The sequence below is a fragment of the Poecilia reticulata genome, linkage group LG1 (assembly GCF_000633615.1).
Source record: "Poecilia reticulata strain Guanapo linkage group LG1, Guppy_female_1.0+MT, whole genome shotgun sequence".
NCBI lineage: Eukaryota > Metazoa > Chordata > Actinopteri > Cyprinodontiformes > Poeciliidae > Poecilia > Poecilia reticulata.
The window spans coordinates 4,073,421-4,096,254 of record NC_024331.1 but is presented as its reverse complement, the minus strand read 5'-3'; the positions used below and the strand labels follow the sequence as shown (position 1 = coordinate 4,096,254).

Below are 22,834 nucleotides of genomic sequence, written 5' to 3'. Positions count from 1 at the left end.
CAAAGAAATAATCAGAAATACACAACAGGATAACATTTTGATCTTCTGTATCAAACAAAGATAATCTATTAACATCACCCACAAATAAGGCCAGAGTGGAAATGTCATTAAGTTTAGGCTCACTCTGTTTCTGACAGGCTTGTGACTCTTAGAAAAGACAGAAGCAGCTTTATTTGGTCTGGAATTAGCAGTGCATGTTCCTGCTGACCCATATTAGACGAGGAGGCATCTAATTCTTTCTCCGGGCACAAAAAAGTCCAGGAAAACCGTTTATGCTGTACTCATCCTGACAAAACACCTGCAAAGGTAAAATACTTTTTCACAAATGTGGATTATTTCTTTAAATAAATCTGTACCAGATAACGTTTAATTTGTAGTCTTCTGACAGACAAACAGGTCAGGAATGAGGATTGTCTTTAGTGATGCCCGATCAAAAATGAAGCACAAACAGCAGAGCAAGAAAGACCGAGACGTTTAATCAGTAAAAACCGGTGCAATATTTTCACATGTAAACAACTGCAGCATCTCATTCTGAATACCTGAATAGTTACGTAGAAATATCTTAGCGAGTCAAAGATTTCTGTAAAAATAAATCAGTGTAGCAAACCCATCATTACAACCACCATTCAAATTAAATTATAAAAAAAAAAAAAAAGAAAAGATAGGTAGGATGAGACAAGGAATTTCTCTCCTCTGGTAAATACAGCAACGCTTTGCTCATAATCTGTGGATTTTAAGAAAACACACTTGATTGTGTAAGAAACATGGAAGTATCGAATTAATGCAAAAAAAAAAAAAAAGCTGGAAAATTTGTAGAAAAATAAAGTTTTTATATTATTAATTATATTTAGGTTGCAATTCCTCATGAAAAAGTTAAAAAGTTCACACTTCAACACAAACTGAAGTAAAAGATGATTTTACATTTGACACTTGGATAGCAGATGAGTTCACACAGCAGAGGTGGAAAACAAAAGGCCCTTCATTAATCTCACAGATCATTCCTCCATCAGCAAGACTAAAGAAAAGTCCTCCACGACTGAACCATGACAGCTCCTCTAATCCTTTTAATAGAAATTAACAGTCTTTGTTTATAACATGGCTTTTATTGTGAAAGGTGAAAGGAAGCAACTGGAATTCATCCCAGTTGGACTGGTTTTATCGGAGCCAACAAGCTGGTTCTTTCCCATCTCAGCCAAACCTTTGATGTCCATTTCCACACATGTAGTTATTGTTGGGTACTAGTGTTTAGCTTTAATGCCATCATTAAAGCTGCAGTGTGTAACTTTGATAAAAAAAAAATATATATATATATATATATATAACATTTGTTAAAATTGTCACCACGTTGTAATATAAAAGACAGATAATTTGCTATTGCTGTGTAGTAAAAAAAAGCTGTGTTCCCCGTTCAAAAACAACCAATCAGAGCCAGGTGTTAGCGATGTCAATCAATGCTGTGTACATGCTGCTAAATAGCTGAAAAAATTCACACCCTTTATCTTCCATCATCAGTGGCAACACTAACAAGCCTTCACATTCACAACTGGCTCTGTTGTCATCACAATCCTACATGAGCGTGATTGACAGCGCCAAGACACTCCTCCAAGCTCTGATTGGTTGTTTCTGACTGAGTGGTGTATTTTTACAATTAGTATTGGAGACACCAGAGTAGATCAGTTTTTCCTGATTTTCTGAGGTTTTATGTCTCAAACTAAATTCATGAAATGGTGAAAGTTTTAACAAATGTGCAAACAAAAGACATTTGTTTTTTGTTTTAAATAAAAGTTACCTACTACCGCTTTAAATTGTACAGGAATCAAAAATGACAGATTTGGCTGAGAACAATTCATCAGAAATAAACTGGTGTTTCCACAAATGGCTGAATTCAAAGCACTTTGTAAAACTTGTCCTGCTCCTCACATCATGTTTCCATCTTTTCCTCTTTTCTTTTTAAAGAGTCCAGGTTAATCTCAGTGTTAACAACATACCAATAACCTTTTTTTAAGTTTAGGTTAAACATGACATCCTGTTTGTAGAAGCGTACATTCCTCTTCTTTCTGCACTTTTTTAAAGTCTAATCACAGCTTTTACTCCCTCCGCCTTCAGTCTGTCCTTCATGTCCTCTTCCTGAGTCGCAGCTCTGTCATCAGGAAGCTCTGCGGCCGTCTTCCTGTCCCGCCTCCTCTCCGTCCGCCTCGGCCTGCTCGCCGGCCTCCGTCTGGTCCCTCAGCGCCCTCAGCAGGACTTTGAGCAGCACGTTCTCGTTCAGCAGGGTCTCCGAGGCGTCCGCCAGCTCCTGCAGACGCTTCAGCGCCTCGGCCAGCTGCCGGCTCTTCTCCTGCATCTGCCTCTCCAGGCTCTGCTCGATGCCGCGGATGTCGAACTTCAGCTGGCGGTTCTCGCGCCACAGTTGTGCAAGCTGTTGCGAGAGCCGCTGGCGGGCGTGGTGCAGGGCCTGGACTTCGTGCTGGAGGGCCAGGAACTCTGCGTGGAGGACGGCGCTGGAGCTGGAGCCGGACCCGGAGGCGGATCCTGGCACGGCGGCGGATGACCCGTTGGCCTGACGCAGAGAGTCGGAGTGCTGCATGATGAAGCGGAGGAGGTTTGGCAAGGTGATGGGAAGGTCGGTGGGATATTTCATACTGAGGTGCTTCCTAATAGAGAAATAGAAAGCTAGTTAATGACCTCTGTTGGAGACAAGGGGTCACTTTACATTTTACTTTACATTTTCATTTAAGTAATTTTATTTATTTTCCTCCCATCTTTCCTAAAACATGCCACAGATAGAGAGATTGACTAATGCCAAATCACAAATTTTCTGTTCAAGGGGCAGAATTATGTAAAATCAACTTTTTTGAGCTTTATATTATGTTATTCCCTCATCAAAAACACACCTGGAATGTTGTTTAGACTCTTTCATGCATGTTTGACAAATCCTTTAATCTCCCGTGGCAACCATTCAGCTGTACAAAATGCCTGGGAGGCCTTAGCTCCGCCTTCAAGACGCAGCTCCACTTGAGAACTACAGATTCCAAGCTTCCGCTTCACAAAGTGCCCCTTTCATAACCCACCACTCAGCTCCTTCAGACTAGCCAGGAGCAATTAGCAAACAGCTGGTGGGACTGAACATCTGCTGAGCTCATTATAGGAGCTACTGCTCAGTAAAAACATTGTTAAAGGGCTAATAGAGGAGCCATGTTGTGATGACTTCCTGAAGGTGGAGTTTCATAAATAGGAGTTTTTAAAAAGGCAGACACACAATTTGAAGATGTTAAATTACAAAGTAAAATTTTTCTTAAGTCATATTTAATACATGCAGCAGTTTATACCAACTTAACTTGATATTGTTACTTCATTCTGCTGTAAAATGGCACTTTGTGGTTGGAAAACACATCATACCATCCTTTTGATTATTAAAACACAGATTTACTACCAGAAACAAAAGGTCACAACTCTCCCACTCTGAAAGGGACAACCTGCATTCAGCAGAAATTAAATATTGTTGTTTATTTTAGACCCTCACCTGTGTCTGGGGAACAGCAGGATGGAAGGGACGTGATCCACCATGAACTCCCACGGAAGGTCGTTACGAGCCACATTCACCCTGGACACAGAACAGGGAGCTTACAGTGTTTTCATTTCCACGTGGAACGAGCCTCTGACAGCAGCGCTGACAGGGAAACGGTCAGAGAAAGGGCACCTGGCCACCGTGATGGTGTGGTTCCCCTGCAGCAGTCGGGCCAGCTGGATGAGGACGTGGTTGAGAACGGAGCAGAAGCCGCACCAGTGAGTGTAGTAGAACAGCAACACATCCTGCAAGGACAAGCTCACATCACCACATTTACAAAAAAAAAAAACCTTGATCTTTATTTGTTTATTTAACGTCTCAGTTGTTTCTTCGAGAGTTGCCATTTTTTTTAAATTTCTTGCTTTATTCTTGCATTTCCAGGACAAAGTTTTTGAAACTGACTTGTTTCCATCAAGCAAATTTATTTTCAAAATGTCAAATTGTGCAATTATATAGAAAAAGGAAATGCAGCTAATGATCCAACTTCTCTCCCTTGATATTTTGATTTAAGTTTAGAGCAAAAAATAATATTCCACTGTGCGGATGGCTCAAGTTCCATAACAAAAAATTATTCCAGGCAATCCGAGTATTTAATTTTTTAAACCTTTTGATGGTCCATGATGGAAGACACGAAAGAGGAAGTGGTCAACTCGGTGATGAGGCGGCGCTGCTTCTGGTGCTGTTCCTCCAAAGGATCGGCTCCACCTCCGCCTCCGCCCTCCTTCCTGTCATCCTCTCCGACCAAATGTCTCTGCAGATGGCTGTGCGGTGAGCTGAAGTTCCTGATGAACGTCTCTTCGGTGTGACAAAAGAATTACACATTGGGTCTTATTAAAAACACAAAATAAAAAGACAACAAATTACTGTTTATTTTTCAGCAGTTATGAGGCGAAACCTGAAAATGCTGCTCCACAAATGACTCAACAGGCTGTTGCTAGGCTACCATAAAGTGAGTTAGCCTTGCTAAGCTAGCTGTGAGAGATTGAGCAGCTAAAGTCTTTCCTTGGCCTACATCCCCCAGAACTGGATGTGTTCTCTATTGATATTGATCACCTGTCTAATCACGATATACATCGCTATTGATTTATTGCGCAGCCCTGAAAAAGAGAATAACTGAGCCTCTTCAAGGCACTTCTTCATCGCTTTTGCTTTTTGTTTTGTTAAAACTCCACCTGACCCGTTTTTAAGACATCAAAAAGCTACAGCCAACAATCAGCCTTACCTAGAGACTCTGTCAGCGTGGCGTCTGGGTTGTGCTGAAGAACGTAATGAACCTCGTATTTCAGGTTGACGATGGCCACAAACGACCAGTCCCGGTTGCCGTCGCCCTCTGTGGAAGCCCCTTTGTGAACAGAAGAGTTTTTTTGGCTCGACGCTCCAAGCCGCTCTGCCAGAGGCCAGTTGAGGCCAATGTCCAGCACATAAAACCTGAGAGTCCTGTTAGTCCGACAATGGAGCCCCGTGATGCCGTCGTTCTCCTCCTCCTGGATGGGAGCAGAGGATGGAGGGACAGACAGAGGAGGAGGAAGTCCTGGCTCTTCTTTGGCTTGTGATTCATTAAGCTGAGGTTCTACTGTTTTACAGCAGGCACTGAACTGAGTAAAGGGACTGTAGCTGCTCACGTAGTGGCTGCAGCCCTGTGAGGTCGCGCTTTTCATGGATATGGGAGAGGGTGGCTGGTGAAGGCAGCAGTGGTTCAGATAAGTCCCGAATCGGTCTCCTTCTCGCGAAGCGGAGGGAAACGAGCAGCGAGCTGAGGAGACGGGGAGGCTCGGCCCGGACAGCCTGAGGCAGACCTCGCACGCGCTGGTTCTGGACTCCGGAACGGAAACGGATCGGCAGCACAGCGAGGTGTAGAAGGGGAGACGGTCGTCTACGCTGGAACGCTCGCAGGAATGATAACGTACAGCAATGTCTGCAAACTGAAATACAAAAAGAAAGAAGAAGTTAATCATGAACTGAATCGTGATAAAATCACAATTATTTATGGTGGTGTGTTTTTCAAGAGCAGTATCGGTGTTGTGGAGGTACGAATGCTCTGCCACTCTGTTGCAACCATTCAGTAACCTAAAAAAAGTAGTAATTTGTACACCCCTTTCAAATTTTGATGATTCTGAAATTATCCATAATCATTGAAATATACAGCATTTTCATAACATAACATCTGAAGATGACAGTTACTTGATTAGGATATAAAATGTCACTGTCTGGCTGGAAAACGCGCATTATGTCCCGGCCCTTTAATTAACAACCCTAACTACTTGTTTCTACATGGAGGGGAAAACGTAGAGAAAAAATTAACAAAAAACAAAACAAACATCCTAAATTAACTGCAATATTGTTTAGAAACCAAGAACATAATTCTTTGAAAACCAGTCAAAACTGATCCATGGTTTAAAATACACTAGAATGTCTCTATCACAGCTGTCTTTGAAAGAGACGAGGTTAAAACTTGAAACCAAAAAATCTAATCAGAAGGTAACCAACAGTGAATCCTGTATAACACAGGTGATACAGAATGGTAAATGGACTGAAATCATATAGGATGTTTCATTAGTCATAGCAACCACTCAAAGCACTTCACACAAGGGTCACATTCACCCACACACAAACATGAAGCTGGAATTAAACCAACAAGTTTTAGACTGCTAGGTGACTACCCACTGCATCTAGTCTGGGAAACCGTTTCATTGCAGAAAGCATGCCAACTCCTACTGAATTCATTTGCTGCATGAGTGTTCACCTGCTGCAGTATGGCACTTGGCTCAGACTGCAGGGGGTCATGAGGCATAAACAGAAGCAGTGCAGGGCCTTTCGTCAACTCGTCCTCCAGCAGGCGGGACTTCGTCCCCGGAGGCACCAGCCACTGGACGACCGTCTCGTAGTGCTCAAACACCCACTTACAGACGGCCTCCGATGTGAAGTTTAGCTTCTTTCTTGGAAAAATCTGGGTGGGAAAACATACCCCCAGTGTGAACAACTGTGAACATGATCAACATTCAATGTTTGTGTTTCAAACAAGATTCTGCTGGCCCAGTGACGCTGCCTACCAAAGAAGAGTTGAATCTTCTGTGCAGGTAAACCGTTTCATCCTCTCCGAGTGAGACGGCCTCTGCCACGTGTTTGCTGGTCACAACTCCAAACCGCACAACACCATGGAAATCTGCACAGAGTAAAACCGCTAAAGCCACAGTCTGCAACTTTTACAAAACGTTTTTTTTTTTATTTTTATTTTTTACATATTTGTTAAAATTATTACTATGTAACATGAGACAGATAATCTGTGAGGAGAAAAAAAAGCTTCGCTGTCTTTTCTCTAAATTCCTGCTGCCATCTGACCCAACACAGAGCTAAATCAGAAACAACCAATCAGAGCCAGGAGGAGGGGATTAGCGCTGTCAATGACCCTCATGTACGCGCCCGCTCAAGTCCTCCTGTTTTCTCGTTCACCACAAAGGAGCCCGTCATGAATGCTAAGTAGTTAGCATGACCACCAATGATGGCGGTTCTGTAATGGTGAGTTGTTTTTCCACCATTAACACACTGAGCAGCACATACCCTAGAATGACTGAGAGCGCCAAGACACTCCTCAAGGCTCTGATTGGTTATTTTTGACTTAAATTTGTTGAAAACGTCAATTGAACAAGTTAATTTATCTAACACAGGTAAATTCACAAAGTGATGTTTTTACAGCTACTTTTTCCAGGCACTGCTGAACAAATACACTTGATTTACTGCTCGTCAACTGAAGAAACTCTGGAGCATACAAGTGTTTAACATAATGAGGAGGTGCAAAGACATGACTAATGACCAAGTTATTTATTCACATAGGAAGAGTTAGAGGGCTTCTTCTAAACTATCTGAGAAAGTCAGAAGTAGAATAAAAAGACAGGTGCTTATATTCCCAGGCGTAAAGGACTCGGCAAATCCCTCCCAAAGTCAGGCTGTACAATGCAGAGTCGCTAGAGGTCTGTTAATATGCTAAATGTTAGCATTCAAGGACCAACTTCAATTAGAGGGAATCAACAAAAAACAGTTTGTAAATGACTGTAGAAACAGTGGTTTTGTCATGAGCCTCCAATAACCGCAATAATGTTTTGTTATTGATAAAGACATTCAGTTTGTAAAACAGTTGATAAATTATTGCTTCTGAAGGTGGCCCACCCAGCTCTGAAGCTTTCACTTTACTGTGTTGACAATCATTTAAACTTTGCTTTTTCCTTGTGACTGTACAGAAAATGTCTACGAAATGTGATATTGATCGTAAAACCTTTACCTCTCCTTAGGGTCTGCAGGGCAGAGGACAGGTAGGTGACGTACCCTGGAGGCTGTGGAGAGGAATTGAACTGGAAGAAACCCACCACACCAGACTGCCAAAACACAAGACACAGCCGGTTAGAGAACAGGAGCCAATGTACAACTGGACAAACAGAAGGTTTAATACAATAGTCAACAGCATTGCTGAAGCTCCCATGTTTGCAGAGACTAAACCTATAGCCATAGGATACCTCATGCTTGGTCAGGAAGTTTTTGAGGTGCGCTCTGGTCGGGAGGTAAGTCAGTGGTGTGATGACTCTGAGGGTGAAACTTTCAATATATGGAGCCACAAACGGTCCTCTGTACTCGATTGGCCCAAACCTGCAGCAACAGAAGCAACACATGAACAACTCACAGGTACAATTTGGACAGTTAAATAAAATATACCTTATTGGTCATTTATTTCTATTGCCAAGGACGGAGTGTCCAAAGTGTTCCTAGCCTACAATTAAAGAGCTTGGCTTGGCTTTTTGAAAACGAATACAATTAAAATCTTCCTAAAATGGGAAACACAAACTAATGACATGCTTCGCTTACAAACAGGCGCTCCGACCATTAAACGTGGCTAATTAAAGGAAGAGGTTTTGGAGAAAGACTGTCCCATATCCTGTTCTAGTTAAAGAAAATTCACACAAAAAATATTTTGACAAAAAAAATAAAAAAATAGAATTAGGCCATAATTGTTTTTGTCTAATGATGTTTCAAACATCTTTGTTTCATCAAAATATCAAGTACTTAGTTAATTGACATACATAAAAATAATGCAATAAAAGTTGTTTAGATAAAAAATGTTTAAGTCATTCGCTCTCATCACTAGTTTGTGATGTGAAAACACAAACTAGTCATTCGCTCTCATCACTAGTTTGTGTTTTCACATCCCAAACCAGGGTTCTTCCTTACTTTCTGTAGAACAGATAGATGATGGGGTAGTGATAGAAACGTTTCTGCCTCCTGCATTTCCCTTGACTCCACCAGCAGTTAACAGCCACAAACTGCACCTGCAGCACAGAAACCAACAAACTGCACCAGAGAAACTAAACCAAATGAAGTTTTTGATGCAAATTTCTCCAGTCGTGCTGAAAGGACTCCTTCACTTGGTTCACCAAATGAAGGAGTCTGAATTTTTTTCTAATGCGCAGCCACTGCCAAACGTTTTGAGACTGGCAAATTTATATTCTTTACAAACTTTACTGCTTTTCTTTTATGATGGCAAATTACACTGTGTCTAAGTTGCTATACAGGGTGATCAGGTCAAATTTAAAATGGCAATTATATATTTTCCAGGCATAAAGTAAAGGCACAATCAAGTAACTATGGTGCCTTCAGTTTTTATACAAACGATGTATGTATCGAATATGACTTCAAAAAAAAAATTGACTATGAAATTGGGCCTCTGTCTCCTTAAGAAACTCCTGCTCTTTCTGATACTCCGCCTTCATATTTTTTTAGATATATTGGTATATTTATATCTTTACAGATATATTTATCCCTGTAGATGCTGACAGTACATTATGACAGAAAGGGCCACAGCTTGAAGCTGCCCCTCCACTGGCTGTTTTAACAGCTGGTTCCTACTTAAACCCTCCTGCTTTCAGTGGTTTGTGCCTCCATACCTGTCTGGCCAGCTTCTTAGCAACCTGTGTCACTTCCTGTCGAGCAGCCATGGAGTGAGCACACCAGGGAGCATAGAAGAAAATAAAAGAGACCTCGGCCATGCTCTTGAGACGTTCCACCTGCAGAAAATAAGGCAGGAATTTATCTAAGGAATTTATCACGTGATGCTAGTCTCAAATCTAAACACGGAGCAGGATCCGATATATTTAATAAAGCGAGCCTTATTTTTGTGCTCCAGTCGCCACACGGCGTTACTGATCCTCACCTGGTCTAGCTGACCCAAGTAGAGGTCCACTACTGGGGCATCGGCAGAGAAGAACCGGACTGGAGGCCGCGCCGCCGCCACCACATCCTTAGCGCGGCTACACATGGAAATAATGAAAGGAGGAGTGTGAGGAATGATGATCAATAACTGGTTGTAGTTCTTTATTAGTAACACAGCAAATCTGCATAGGTCAGAATTGGTCAGTGGCACATAGCAACTGGGTTTAATTCAATATATAAATGTAAACATTGACCAGCAGAAAGTACACTGCGGGTTAATTTGTAGACTTTATTAAATTGAAAACAAAGTGCATAAATAATATGCTATTCATTGATGCATTTACAGACTAGAAAAAGTGAGGATTTTCAGTTTTTATGTCTTTAACATTAAAAACAAAATGAAAAAAATGGTTTTTCACCTGCAGTTCAACGTAAATTGTTTTTTAACGTTATGCTTGTAAAAGGATCTCAGCAATGTTAGCAAGTCACTCTCGTCTTTGGTATTGTAAAAAAAACACAATTTAATACAAACATATTTTCTTTGGAAATCTTATTGCAACTAATCATCTGGCATTAATTACATTTCTTGCATTTTTTTGCTTCAATTTAAATATTTCTTTGTTCCATCATTAGTTATATGCAGCCACATAACATCACACGAAATATTGGTAATACAAGACCAAAAAACCCATCAGAGCACCCTTTCTTGAACACAACGAGTGAAGATTGGCCTCATTGTCATCATTATTAATAAGAATAATTACTTGACTTGTCTTATACTCAGGTCTTTCTTCTGGTAGCCGTGTGCGGTAATGTCTCCATCAAGATGTACAAGAACATGGAATTTGTAGATAAATGGTAACAAACTCACTGCAATTCTAGAAATGAAAGAGCACAGACCACCACGGTTTATGACACAACCCTTCAGGTCACTTCTACCACCTGAACCTTGCATTAGAGCCACGATAAGATATATATATATTTATTTATTTATTTTTTAAATTACGAGAATAAAGTGATAAAGTTACAATAGAGTTGCAATATTAGGACAATGAAGTCATAACTTCATGAGAGCCTCTCCACGAAAAATATTTAAAACATCAAAATGAGGAATGTTGAGCCTCTTGTGAAGTGACACGTTTGGTATAAGTTTTACACTTTTATAGAATTACCTAATCTTTTAACATATCAACATCAAATTATCATAGCAAGACTTTGAACAAAAAAAAAGAACCAAACAAATCCAGTTAGTTGAATCAGATCCTGATAACTATTGTAGAAAATATAAATAAATAAAAAATCTGAGATTGTATTTTTTTTAGCCGTGCTGCCCAGCCCAAGATGGAGCTAAAAGCTGGGAGACAGCAGTAAATCCAGAACTGTGTCTGGACAACCCTGTACTAGAGGAAACGTTGTTATTCTTTTTTTTTTAAATTATTATTATTTTGGCATTCTCTTTCTGAACATTTATCCTGTTATCTTTCACCATCAGACCAAGAAAAGCCTGACAACTTCGGCTCCCCATGTTCCAGTCGGTCAGTACGGCATCAACTGATCAGGAAATGACAGGAATTACTCCATACTGGGCTGGGAATACAAATATCTGTGCTGATTCACAAAGAAATGAATTATAGAGCACAGGTAAGCAATTATATGAGAACGTTCCAAGAGTTTTCTACGAATTCTGCAGACCTCAGGGTGGACTTTAGTTACAAGGTGTCCAATCTCACGGTTTGGATTCTGTCACCCCCAAGCCATGATAAACTAGCAGTGCTTGTGTCCATCTTAAGCAGTCAATGGGACAGAGGCAGAGTATACCACAGACAGGTCGCCAGTCCCTCTCACACACACACACACACACACACACACACACACACACACACACACACACACACACACACACACAACTTAAAGATTTATCACAATATTTTTTTTTTTGTGGCAATATTGTAGTAATAATAAAAGTGACTATAATAACCATTTCTTATTGCTGTTTTAGATTACTCTATAGCTGTGATTGCATGACACACCAATCATAGCCCCACAAAAACACAAATACTACTTTAGAAAACATTCCCAACTGGAATACACTTCTTTAGAACACTAGTCACAAAAAGTATTGTCTTTTTGTATCACTAAACTACACAGAGACCCTGCATATAATTATGTTTTCAGATGAATACACATTGATGCTCTCACTGAACAAACAGTGGAGAAAATAATCAAACTAATAATCCCGGTAGTTTTATTTCGGGAAGTAAACATGATTAGCTGGAATTTATTGTGACAACAATAAATCAGAATTGTTATAATACTAAGACATTTATCGCGATAAATGACAAAGATACGAATTTACACAGACAGAACACCAGAGTAGTACCCGGTGAGAAGTCGTTCATTCGAGAAGAGATTATGCAGAATGAACCTGATGGGGATTTGAACTCACGACCTCTTAACGCTTGTTTTTACCGGTCAGATTTTATCTTAAGTTACTGGCGTTTTACAGCAGAATGAAAAAGAAACTGTCTTACAAAACAGCCAAAGCTTTAATATTCGGCTCTGCTCGAATCAGATGAATAACACAAACAAGGAATAATAATCCCAAACAAATGAAGTTATGAACAAAAGAACCAGAGACACCAGCTGTTTAAAATGGATAAACTCGATGGTTAATCCTTTTGTCTGTCAGCACACGTCAGATTAGCTGCAATAACACCGGATAATAGTAGCTCATTACAAGCAAACTGTATCACAACTCAGCTAAACAAAGACGTCCCTATCTCTGCTGTTCGGAGTTTGGGCTGAAATTAGCACAAAGCACAAACCTCCTCCACAGAAGCAGAAAGTTTCGAGTACCTGCATGTGAACTTGACCGCCAGTATAAGCAGGACGCTGAGCACGACGGCCCCGCAGAGAATGTCTGGTCTCCGGGCCATCAGTAACAGCACCTGCCGGAGAGACTGCCGCACCCGGCGCAGCATTACCGCCTCAGGTCTGCTCTCCGCACCATTTATACTCCCCGGATGCCGCTCAAATCGTTCATTTGCCTCCCAGGGTAGGAGGGTGACTGGTTCGACCAGGGACAGAGTGGAGCTGGATTGGACATTGGTGCTGTTAGTGTTTAAGGTATTCAAACACAGCCAGTCCAACCTTTCTTCCCCACGTAGACTTTTTACTTCCGCGACAAAGGTGTCAGGGAGAGTCTACAAAGCTCATTACGTTGGATAAAACGTGAAATACCCTGAAGGTTTTTTTTTATTACGGATTAAAAGCGACATCAAAACTCACGACAAAAAACGTCGAAGATATGTCGACCATTTTATGAACAAAATTATTTTTATCCCTTCTGCGTAAGCACGTTTGTGTATTTTTTGCGTAAAAGCTCGAATCTGTTTCTTTATGAAAGTCCCTTCAATGGTTTTGACGTCAGTGACGTTGCTGCTATGCTCGCTAAAATGTTTAACCACTAGGGGGCGGTGGTTTTAAAACCAGATTAAAATCAGCAATTTATGATATGGAATTTAACAGACAGTGGCAGTTTGAATTTTTTTAAATCCACTCTTAATTTCTTTAGAAGCTTCATGTCTGAATGCTTCAGATTCAGATTTAACTGGTTTACCCAAACAAAAAATAAAGATCTATAAAAGAAGAGTAACTAAAAAATATTTTATTTTTTTAACAGGAAAAGATTAAAAGAAATTGGACATGGCTCGGCATAATTTACTGTTTTACAGCAAATTCCTGCTTGACAGAATATACGGGGGAATTTTCCCCATACAAAAGATATGAAATCCTGCTTTCAGACTGAAAATGTATGCTTATGGCCGAGAAATTCCCTCATAAGAATAGTTAAAATTGCATTTGCCTTCAAAAGTTAATGGACTCAAACAAACAAGATATCTGAAAATAATCAGGTAGAGCAAAAATATAAAAGAAGGCAACTATACGAAAAACATAAACAAAGTTTACGGTCTTAAAGAAAAAAAATATGCGTCTGAAAATGATCCTGAAATGCTAAAAAATGGGGGGCAAAGACAGATGCCTTTAAAACAGGTTAGGAGTTAACTGGCCTAAATGCAGTAAATTATAAAAAAATAATGATACATATTATATAAGGGCTTGAGCTTTAAATATTTTTAATCAACCCTCTATTTTTCTTTACCTAACCTATTCTTGTGGGAGTGAAAATATCAAATGTTTGTATTCCTGGGATATTTTTCATAAGATCAGAAAAAAAACTGAAAACAATTGAATGCCTTAAAAAAAACTATTTTATTCATTCAAGAACATAAAAGAGCTCAGTCACAGTGTCAAATTTTAAGTGCAAATAAACATAGTAAAAAAAAAACAACTAAATTATTCAATTGGCTTGGTCCAACAGTAAAAAGAAATGGAAAGACACTGCAACAGCTTTTCTCTGAACCTCTGAACAATAAAAGATGTGCAACTGTATTTATCAGCAGTATAGGCAACTAAAAAAAGCATATTAAACATTTTAAAATATCAATTTCTATCAACATCTCAACAAATTTCAAGATTTTATCTTTAAATTCAGTGTTACACATCTTGCAGCAAAGCAATCTGTTAAAGAAGCCTTCAACGGATTGTTGAAAACTCTGAACAGAGCGAATGCTAAACTATAAACTGCAATAGTTAACACCACGTAATTTCACCAAATCTCATAATATGGAGTTTTGGAATAGATTTGTAGCAAGTGGACCAGAGTAACTCAAACTTCAAATAAAATATTTTGATCTTGATGAAGTAGCTGTGCATTTCCTCAATGATTAGAAGCTCGCCAACAAAAGCCTTTGACTACAGAAGTCAAAGAATCATAATGAAAAAAAAAATCTTGTTTTGAGTCCTCAATAGTGACCATCCAGCTAGTCATGCTCAACTCTTTAATACCATCAGTGTTCAGTCCTGACTTTCCTTCATGGTATTGTCACTGGGATCCGATAGGCATTGTGGTTTTTAATACACAGAAGACGTCCAGATATCGCAGCAGTGATCAGTCGTTTCTCCAAAAACGGCTTGGAGTCCCTCTTGTTCCAAACTGCAGAGACTAAAGACAGGAAGACAGAAAACCTTTCAAACTTCAGATAAGAAACACTTATCTGAAATTATGGATAAAAAAAAAAAACCCAAAAAGAACCCTTCGGTCCTGCAACTTGGACTTCAGACGGGGCTTTATTTAGGTTGCTGTCAACTCTACAGCATAGCGTAGGCACTGACATATGCAGTCTGTTATCGGGCCCGTGTCTCAGGGTGCATCAGCTGCTGCACCACCAGGTCTATGTTAATGATGGGGCTGAAGTAGAGGGCCCAGTAAAAAAAGCAGTTGCACACAAACTGTGGGATAAAAGGCCACAGGAGGGCAAAGGCGAATCCCTGAGAGAGCATCTTCCACAGGTGGTTCCACATCTTCTGTGGCAGAGTCCTGCAAAAAAAAACAAAAAATGGTACAAATTAGCTAGAATGCTAGCATCATTTTTAAAGTAACTTTCTTTTCCTGGGCAGGTGGTTAGGCCCCCTTTGTTTTGAGCATGTTCTCTTTGTAACCTAAATCTGAAAAATAAAGTGACCAACCAAAGCACCAGTCCAGGTGTGTGTGAAAGCTAAATGAATGAAGAGCCACACAGCTGTGGGGAACTGCTACTATATCACATTAGGCAGACCCAACCAGCACTTTCCCCTTTTGTGCCAAAAGAAGAGAATTCATACAGATTCTCTTCTGCATCTTGACTTTCACCCAAGATTTACACTACACACTTCTCTGCTCTGCTGCGCAGCACATTTCACTGGCGGAGCAAAGTCGTTACTGATCAACCCTGATTTATGCTCCGTGCCATGCAAATCCAAACGTGATCCAAGAAGAAGCATGTGGGAAATGAGAAATTGTGCCATCAAGCCAACAATAAAAAGTATGGGCACACCAATTGCAGTTTTCTGGCCGATCACCGATCTTTTAAAAAGCTTAACCTGCCGATTCCGATTTTGGCCAATACCAATTTTTTTTGTCTGAAATGTTGCTCAATATAGCAAGAAAGTTGTGGTAATTATAAACATGCAGACATAACTTGGTGGGTCGGTCTCAGTCAAACCTCTCACCGGAGAGCAAAAAATTACACAGGTTGATTCTTAAGACTTTTGCCAAGCTAGATAAGATCTGTGGATAAGATTGGCTACATATGTAAAATCGGCCAATCACCAATCTCTCAAAATTAAGGAAATTGGCACCGATAAATAAAAAGGACAAGTGGTGTCATGAAACCAAAACTTTTCCATTCCATGGTAAGAACAAAGTGTCAAGGAGCAGACAGACAGAACAGTACCTGAATGGGGCTGCGGTCCAGAGCCTCCACAGAGAGAAAGCCTCCAGCATAGTGAGCAGCATGGCGTTGACGATGATGAAGCGGGACGTCCAGTAGTGGACCGCCAACCAGTCCCAGGCGAACTCTGCGATCAGCTGGTATGGAAGCATGAAGTACTTCACGAGAAACTCCCCCCACTGCTGCCAGCTGGGCTCCACCTAACACACACAGGGACACGGCAGAAGCTGACTACACAGGCAGTTTGACATCAATAAAACCCGTGGAACTAAGTGAATATTATTAAATATTTATTTTTTTCAATAACGTTTATCTTGCCCATGAGGAATGTGTGACCAGAGACACAATGTGTGTCAACTTCTGACTGACATTGTGTGACATTCAGACAACTTAAAACAGACGATCAGTTCGTTTAATCCAAAACTACTCAGCAAACTAATGTTTTTATCTCAACAATACATCAGTTTTCTCCGTTCGCCTCAAACGCTGGGTCCAAAATTCCTAATTTCAAATTATAACCACGTTTGTTTACGGTTTTCAGTTCAATCTCGTGTCAACAGAAAACAATAATGCATTATTTTAGGTTGATTTATATACAACATAGTATATCAATATTCACAGTGCTATCATTAAACAGTAGGGGTAAACAGACAAGCATCCGTTTACCAACTGCTTTTAAACTCATTACTTCTGACTGGATGAAGTGTGTTACCTGTGTGTGGAGGAATCTGCTCTCCACAGTGTTGTTGATGTGTGTGATGGCCGGACAGCAGGTGTGTAGGAAGGGCAGAAAGGTCTCAGAATAATCGAATAAATACAAATAAAAAATGGTGAGACGTGGGGAACGCTTCAGTGCGTACAGCAAGAACAGAGATTTTCCTGCATTGGCCGCCTGGAAGAGACCAAGAAAAGCAGCGAGAGGACAAGTTGTTCATGTTAATAACTGAAAACAACATCATCTCTACTACTGCAAGAAGCAATCTGCAATGTCATCAAATCTTTTTTTTCCTTTCCTTTTTTTTTTGCATGTAGCTGTATGTTGTTCAAACATGAAGCTTACTTTGTACTCCCAGAGGTTCTGCGGAGGTTTGACCCCCAGCGCTTTAACTCGCTCCAGTTCTGCTAAAACAGCACGTCTGTGTGTCTGGTTCTCCATGTTGAACGGCGGTTTTACCAGATCTTCATCTCCCAGCATCAAAAGTAACCTGAAACACAGGAATTAGCATCACAACGGTGAAAAAACTGACAGGAGACAACAAGCTAAAATCTTCTAATGCGCATTTATATCGAGTATTAGCTGCTGGGAGCAAACTGGGCCGTCTGGGTTTAAATGTGTCTGCGTTAAACTGTTACGACACTGAAATAAATAAAGAAAACCAATCAGTCCAATGTTTCTACCTTCCATTGACATTCTCCACCTGGAAAACTCTTCTGTAGTTCTCGGTCCACGGACCCAGCTGCTCCAGCCATGAACCGACCTCTTCTGGTGTCCAATTAGACACCGGCTTACTAATCAACAAGTCGTGCTGCTCCAATACTCCGCTGCCCCAGTGGTACACCAGCACCATCACCTGGACACAATAGGAAATTACAAAAACACTAGAATCACAACAGAAATATTTATTGTTCAACACAGGGGAATAAAAAGAATATGTAAGAAGCAAAGTGAAAGCAGAAAACAATACAGCCAGACTGTACACTAAGGGCAAATTTAAAACATAAGGAATTAATGCCGCAGTCATTAAACATAGCATGTTTAGATTGTCATTTTATTTTCTTCAGTATCATGTAAAGTAGTTTGAATTACCTTGTTGCTAAAAATGTGCAATACAAATAATCTCCATTATGAAAAAATGAAATCGTGTTTGTTATTGCATGTTTTAAATACAGTGTATGGTGGTGTGGTAAAGACTATTTTTTAAAATCTACACGTTGTGTTTTCTGATTTCATTAATATGCTTGCAGAAACAAACACAACAAATATAGCAGGTTCATAGACAGGACTAGAAAAAAATATTATGGATGCAATTATTTTTATGCAATTTCATATTGGATACCTTTAAGGACTAATCAGAGAAGCATAAAGTTTACAATGGCAAGGCAAAGTGTTTAGAAAAGTCATACAAATCTATTCAGTGCATCTGTACCTGGAATGTCATTACAGTTGCTTGATTAAAACAAACATAAGACTTGGTCAAGTGCTATTATTGATAGAGATGCACCACCGTTTGCAGGGAAAGTTCCCTTTCAATTACAAAACTAAAGACAGAAAAGAGCTGAAAACTGAAAAATAGAGGAAACAAAAGGAAACCTCAACTACCTAAAAATCTGCATACACATCAACACTGATCTGTCTCTACATAACCTGACTGAAGTCTGTCCTTGTGATGTCATCTATTTACAAGGACCTTTATTTGCATAATACTAGTGAATACTCAAATATACAAACAGTTTTACTGCCATGTGGCAAGGCACACAGTGACATTGCTCCCAGGTGCCACATGGACAAAACAAACATGTTCGTCTGTCAGCAAAATAAAAAAAAATAAAAAAAATTAACAGCTGATCCTTAGAGCGACTGCTGTGATAACATTCAAGTATTAGATGGAGCAGCATAGCTTACAAATGTCTAATGTAGTTAAATAGCATAACATGCATTTAAGAATTTAACGTTGTAAGTCAGTAGGAAATAAGATCATATTTATGCATAACAGCAAAATGTGAGAAAAACCCTCATGCTTTGCTTGTTGCCACCTTAAACACGCAAACAGGAAAGAGTTGACATGTTGTACTTACAGCCACACATGTCAGTGCAGTTAAGACTCCAGAGAAGAAGAAACCTGCTCCTTTGTGCTGCCTCGTCCTGCGTCTACCCAACTTGTCACCATACCTAAGGAAGATAAGCAAAAGCAAAAACGAAAGTTTTTTTTAATTACTATTTAAAACACAAAGCAATAATTGTCAAGCTAAGCCCCTAAATATTGTGAGGACTTAAAGTCTAAAATAAATTCCCAACAAACAGAAAATCTAATTTTTTAGGCACAGCTAGCACAAAATACTAGAATCCACCAAAACACATAAGTTGTACGTAATGCAACAAAAAGCAACAGTTCAAGAGTCAAAACAGTATAGATTATGTTATAGCTTCTTGAGAGTTAATTAACTTACAGACAAATCCTTTGGATACAAGAAAAAAAAAGAAAGACAGAGTTCTGTATGAGGAAAAACTAAAATGACCTCTGAAAAGCCAACAAGCTCCGGGAGACTTGGGAGTTTTCCTGGATCTCTGCTCTCCTCCTGTGTACAACCTCTCGGAAAATCTTTTCTATTGCATCCCTAAGTAGAGAAAGAGATAGTGAAACCGAGCACAAACAGGAAGATGCTTTTTTTTTAAACTGCAGTATTTTTTTTATAATATAAAATATATGTATAAACACCCTCAACAGTTATTGGCCTCCCTGGAAATGATGAGGAAAAACTATTCAAATAAATTAATTTTTAATGGCAGTAACACCAGCTGTGTTTCCATTACAAATGATGCAAAAAAAGAAAAAAAAAAAGAAAAAAAAACTGTCAAGAGCAAAAAAAATAAAACATTTGCAATTGCAGTGTTTCCATTGAATAAGAAACACTGTTACAAACGCATGAAAATAAGTGATTTTAAGTCATTAAAACACAAGCTGCGCCATCACCCTCCTAACACTCTGTCTTCTTCAACTTTTCCACCACTAGTATCATTGGGTTACTACGTGATGCGAAAGTATACAGACTCTCAGGTACCCCCAAAACATCACAAAAACAAAGCTTAAAGTGCCCCTATATCAAACAGAGCAAGCCTTGAGCTACTAAAAGCATACCTTAGCAGTATGTTGATCTTAGGAAAGCCTTCCCACATCTGCCGGCACTCTGGGCATTCGTTCTTGCGTGAAGACTCCCACCACAGGGCCAGGCAGTGGCGGCAGAAGTTGTGGCCGCAGGTCAAGGTGGTTGGGTTGACCAAGATGTCGTAGCAACAGTGACATGAGAACTCATTCTCTGAGATGTTGCTCGTTCTGGGCTTTGACTGAAGAGATTCCAAAGCGAGAGGAGGCTCGTCCGCCAGCAGTTCCAGGCCTTCATCTGCTGGGTCCCACTCCATGTGGGGCAACATATCCAAACTGGAGAAAAGCAAGCACGTGATTGTGAAGGAAAGAATTTGCTGTAGAATGGAAACCTTATCACTGGAACTGTTATCTTTGTTACAAAGTTTTTTTCAAAAGTTGCTTTTTATTTTTTTTTGTCTTTTAAAATACAACTACACACGCAGACTATTGAAACAGTCCTATGCTGTTGAAGGAGGAGGCACTATATAAAATTGACTTTAAAAAAAGGTTTCATATCATGTTATAATTCCATTTATTCACCAAACATACTCCTGGAGTGTAGGGCTGGACGACATGGCTGAAAACGTATCATGATATAAATGTTTCGCATCAGTCGATGTCGATAATTATCGGTGCACACAAACAACAGCATAGCTCCAAGAACGGTTGTGAATGGCATTATGGAGAGAGAGAATTTCTGTCTCTTTAAGACAGAAATTGTCTGCAAAGTCCAATTTTTTTTTTTACTTATTTTTTATATGTACAGCAATTTCAGTTTATGTCTGAAGTTGTTTTAAATAGTTACCTGATTGGCACTATGTTCCTAGAAAATATGTAATACAACCCAAATATTTCTACATTTATTATTTTTGTTCACCCAAGTAAAAATTGTATGGGGTCCCAAAATCTATTCAAACCACTTAAAAGATTCACTGCATTTTTTTTTTCCTAAACTCTGTGACCTTCAGCATTTTGGACAATGTCATTTGAGTCCAGTGTAAGCATCCATAGCCGTTAGACTATGTAGCATTTTATATGAAAGATCATAATACTTGGAATATATTAACCAACAGCTAATGCACAGCAAATGGTACTTTGCATACAAAGTACCATTCTAATTGTGTGGTATCCACTGATATTTTTAAACAAACTTAAACTAAAAGGAAAATACCAAAAGACCTTATTTAAACTACAACTGAATTGAAATAAGTTTAAATGTAGCTCAAGTCCAAATAAAACTATTGAAGTCTTTAAGATAGACTAACCAGTTTGGAAAAGACAATAAAGTTCGACCTTTGTAAAATATACGAGAAAAAAAACAGACTTGCGACTTTGTCACAGCAATTTATATGTACAGAAATTCGAGCTAATTGGTTCAGTTCTAATTTAAATGGAAAGTCTTTACAGTGAGGTTATGCACACTTAGCACACCTGTGGGGCAGAATAAACACTATCTGTTCGGAGTTCTATATTCAAAAAGAAAACAGTTTAAACAAAAATATTTACACTTTGTGACGTTAACTGTCACATCCACAACTGCACGTTAGCTAAATTCCTTAGCTAATAGTACTGCTAGTTGTAGCTAGCAAACAACTGATTGTGTACGAGGTAAATTAGTAATAACATTTTGTCGTGTCCCGCAAAACAACTCACAACAAATGATTATACACGAAAAAATATGTCAAAATTAGCTGTCGTTTGGATACGTTAGTTAGCCTGTTTGTCATAACTTTAAAGAAGCTAACGGCGAAGCTAACGTGGTAACCTAACCCCTTACTACAGGAGTTAAGAAGACTAACCCTCTTCTTTCTCGGCTTGGGGTCGGTGATCAGCTGAAGGGTGACATGACTGCCCGGCTAACTGTCCTGTGAGCTCCTGTAGTCAATGAAACTCAGCGTCCAGCCAGCACAGAGATATTTCTGCGAGAACAGCCGTCGCCATAGCTCCTGTTGCCGAGGAAAGCCTCCCCTTGCGTTCTTAGCGTCAAATGTGGAGCACCTGAAAAAGAAAAGTTCAGTTCCGTGCGTATCTTTTCCAAAGATAAAAGCTTGCGTCACATCTGATCTGATCTCTGGAGCTTTTAAAAAAGTTGCCTGAGATCAGATCAAAGTGCAGGTGTTACCGTAAGTGAAGCTCCTGGCCTGGAGTAACCTGTGACTACTTCCCTCGGTGATGATAATGAAAGTAACCTATTACCTTACACGTAGGCCCGCATAATGCAGGGGAGTGCTTACGGCTTGACGGTGCATGAAGTCAGTGTTTGCTGCTCTATGCCAGGTCTAGAGGTGCGTAATTATTGTTTGAGAGCTAAGTAAAAAAAAAAAAAAAAAAAAGGTTACTTCCTATTGCTTTTAGGAAAGTTGGACCGGAAATGTGCTGCTGTGTTTTCCTTCTTTTTGATAACCAGAATCAGCTGGTAGACTTTCATCACACAACATTGTAATGAAACTGCATTACCTTAAAACAGGGGTGTCCAAACTACGGCCCGCGGGCCAGTTTTTATTGGCCTGCAGTGCTACCACTTCTGGATGACAGAGGGAGGGACACCTCTAGAACAGAACCAGAAAGTGGCAACTAGATCTGATGTATAATTTCAAAATAAAAAGACTTTCAAAATGATAAGTTCTTACTTTTGTGTCCAAATATGTGTACAAAAGCCGTCAAGCCGTAAGCACTCGCACCTGTGTTTCTCAAAATCTCACGAAATACATACTCTTATTATTATTACTATTATTATTTTCGGTTTAATCCAATCATCTTATACGTACATACAAGTTTTTATGTGTTACACACATCTCTATCTATCTATCTATCTTTCAAATGATCCTTCAGATCATTTGAAAGCTGTTTTGAGGAGCCCATGACTTTTCAGAGGA

At 39.6% G+C, this 22,834-nt stretch overlaps 2 protein-coding genes across 2 annotated transcripts; both read right to left on the bottom strand.

Moving 5' to 3' along the window:
* Positions 1 to 455: 455 nt before the first annotated feature.
* Positions 456 to 12,964, bottom strand: txndc11 (thioredoxin domain containing 11). The gene is made up of 13 exons (XM_008437335.2): positions 12,620 to 12,964; positions 9,765 to 9,861; positions 9,499 to 9,618; positions 8,786 to 8,883; positions 8,077 to 8,206; positions 7,845 to 7,938; positions 6,619 to 6,731; positions 6,312 to 6,515; positions 4,791 to 5,490; positions 4,173 to 4,363; positions 3,701 to 3,813; positions 3,524 to 3,604; positions 456 to 2,654 (listed from the first exon to the last, which is right to left on the bottom strand). The coding sequence occupies exons 1-13, from the start codon at positions 12,742 to 12,744 to the stop codon at positions 2,147 to 2,149; spliced, it is 2,574 nt and encodes an 857-aa protein (XP_008435557.1). The 5' UTR covers positions 12,745 to 12,964; the 3' UTR covers positions 456 to 2,146.
* A 1,052-nt stretch (positions 12,965 to 14,016) lies between these two features.
* On the bottom strand, positions 14,017 to 22,238 carry LOC103481721 (bifunctional apoptosis regulator). The gene is made up of 10 exons (XM_008437469.2): positions 22,081 to 22,238; positions 21,758 to 21,956; positions 19,953 to 20,252; positions 19,333 to 19,431; positions 18,892 to 18,985; positions 17,494 to 17,666; positions 17,156 to 17,300; positions 16,808 to 16,987; positions 16,099 to 16,295; positions 14,017 to 15,203 (listed from the first exon to the last, which is right to left on the bottom strand). Exons 3-10 carry the CDS (start codon positions 20,243 to 20,245, stop codon positions 15,011 to 15,013), a joined length of 1,374 nt encoding a protein of 457 aa, XP_008435691.1. The 5' UTR covers positions 20,246 to 20,252; positions 21,758 to 21,956; positions 22,081 to 22,238; the 3' UTR covers positions 14,017 to 15,010.
* Positions 22,239 to 22,834: the final 596 nt, after the last annotated feature.

Coding starts and splice junctions, on each gene's coding strand:
- txndc11 (XM_008437335.2), bottom strand. CDS start 12,744: ATGCTGCGCCGGGTGCGGCAGTCTCTCCGGCAGGTGCTGTTACTGATG. Junction 8,207..8,785: donor ATCTATCTGTTCTACAGAAA/GTAAGGAAGAAC, acceptor CTGTTGCTGCAG/GTTTGGGCCAATCGAGTACA. Junction 6,732..7,844: donor CCTGCAGACCCTAAGGAGAG/GTAAAGGTTTTA, acceptor TACTCTGTGCAG/ATTTCCATGGTGTTGTGCGG.
- LOC103481721 (XM_008437469.2), bottom strand. CDS start 20,245: ATGTTGCCCCACATGGAGTGGGACCCAGCAGATGAAGGCCTGGAACTG. Junction 19,432..19,952: donor AAGATCAACATACTGCTAAG/GTATGCTTTTAG, acceptor TTCTCTACTTAG/GGATGCAATAGAAAAGATTT. Junction 17,301..17,493: donor GTGGAGAATGTCAATGGAAG/GTAGAAACATTG, acceptor CCTGTGTTTCAG/GTTACTTTTGATGCTGGGAG.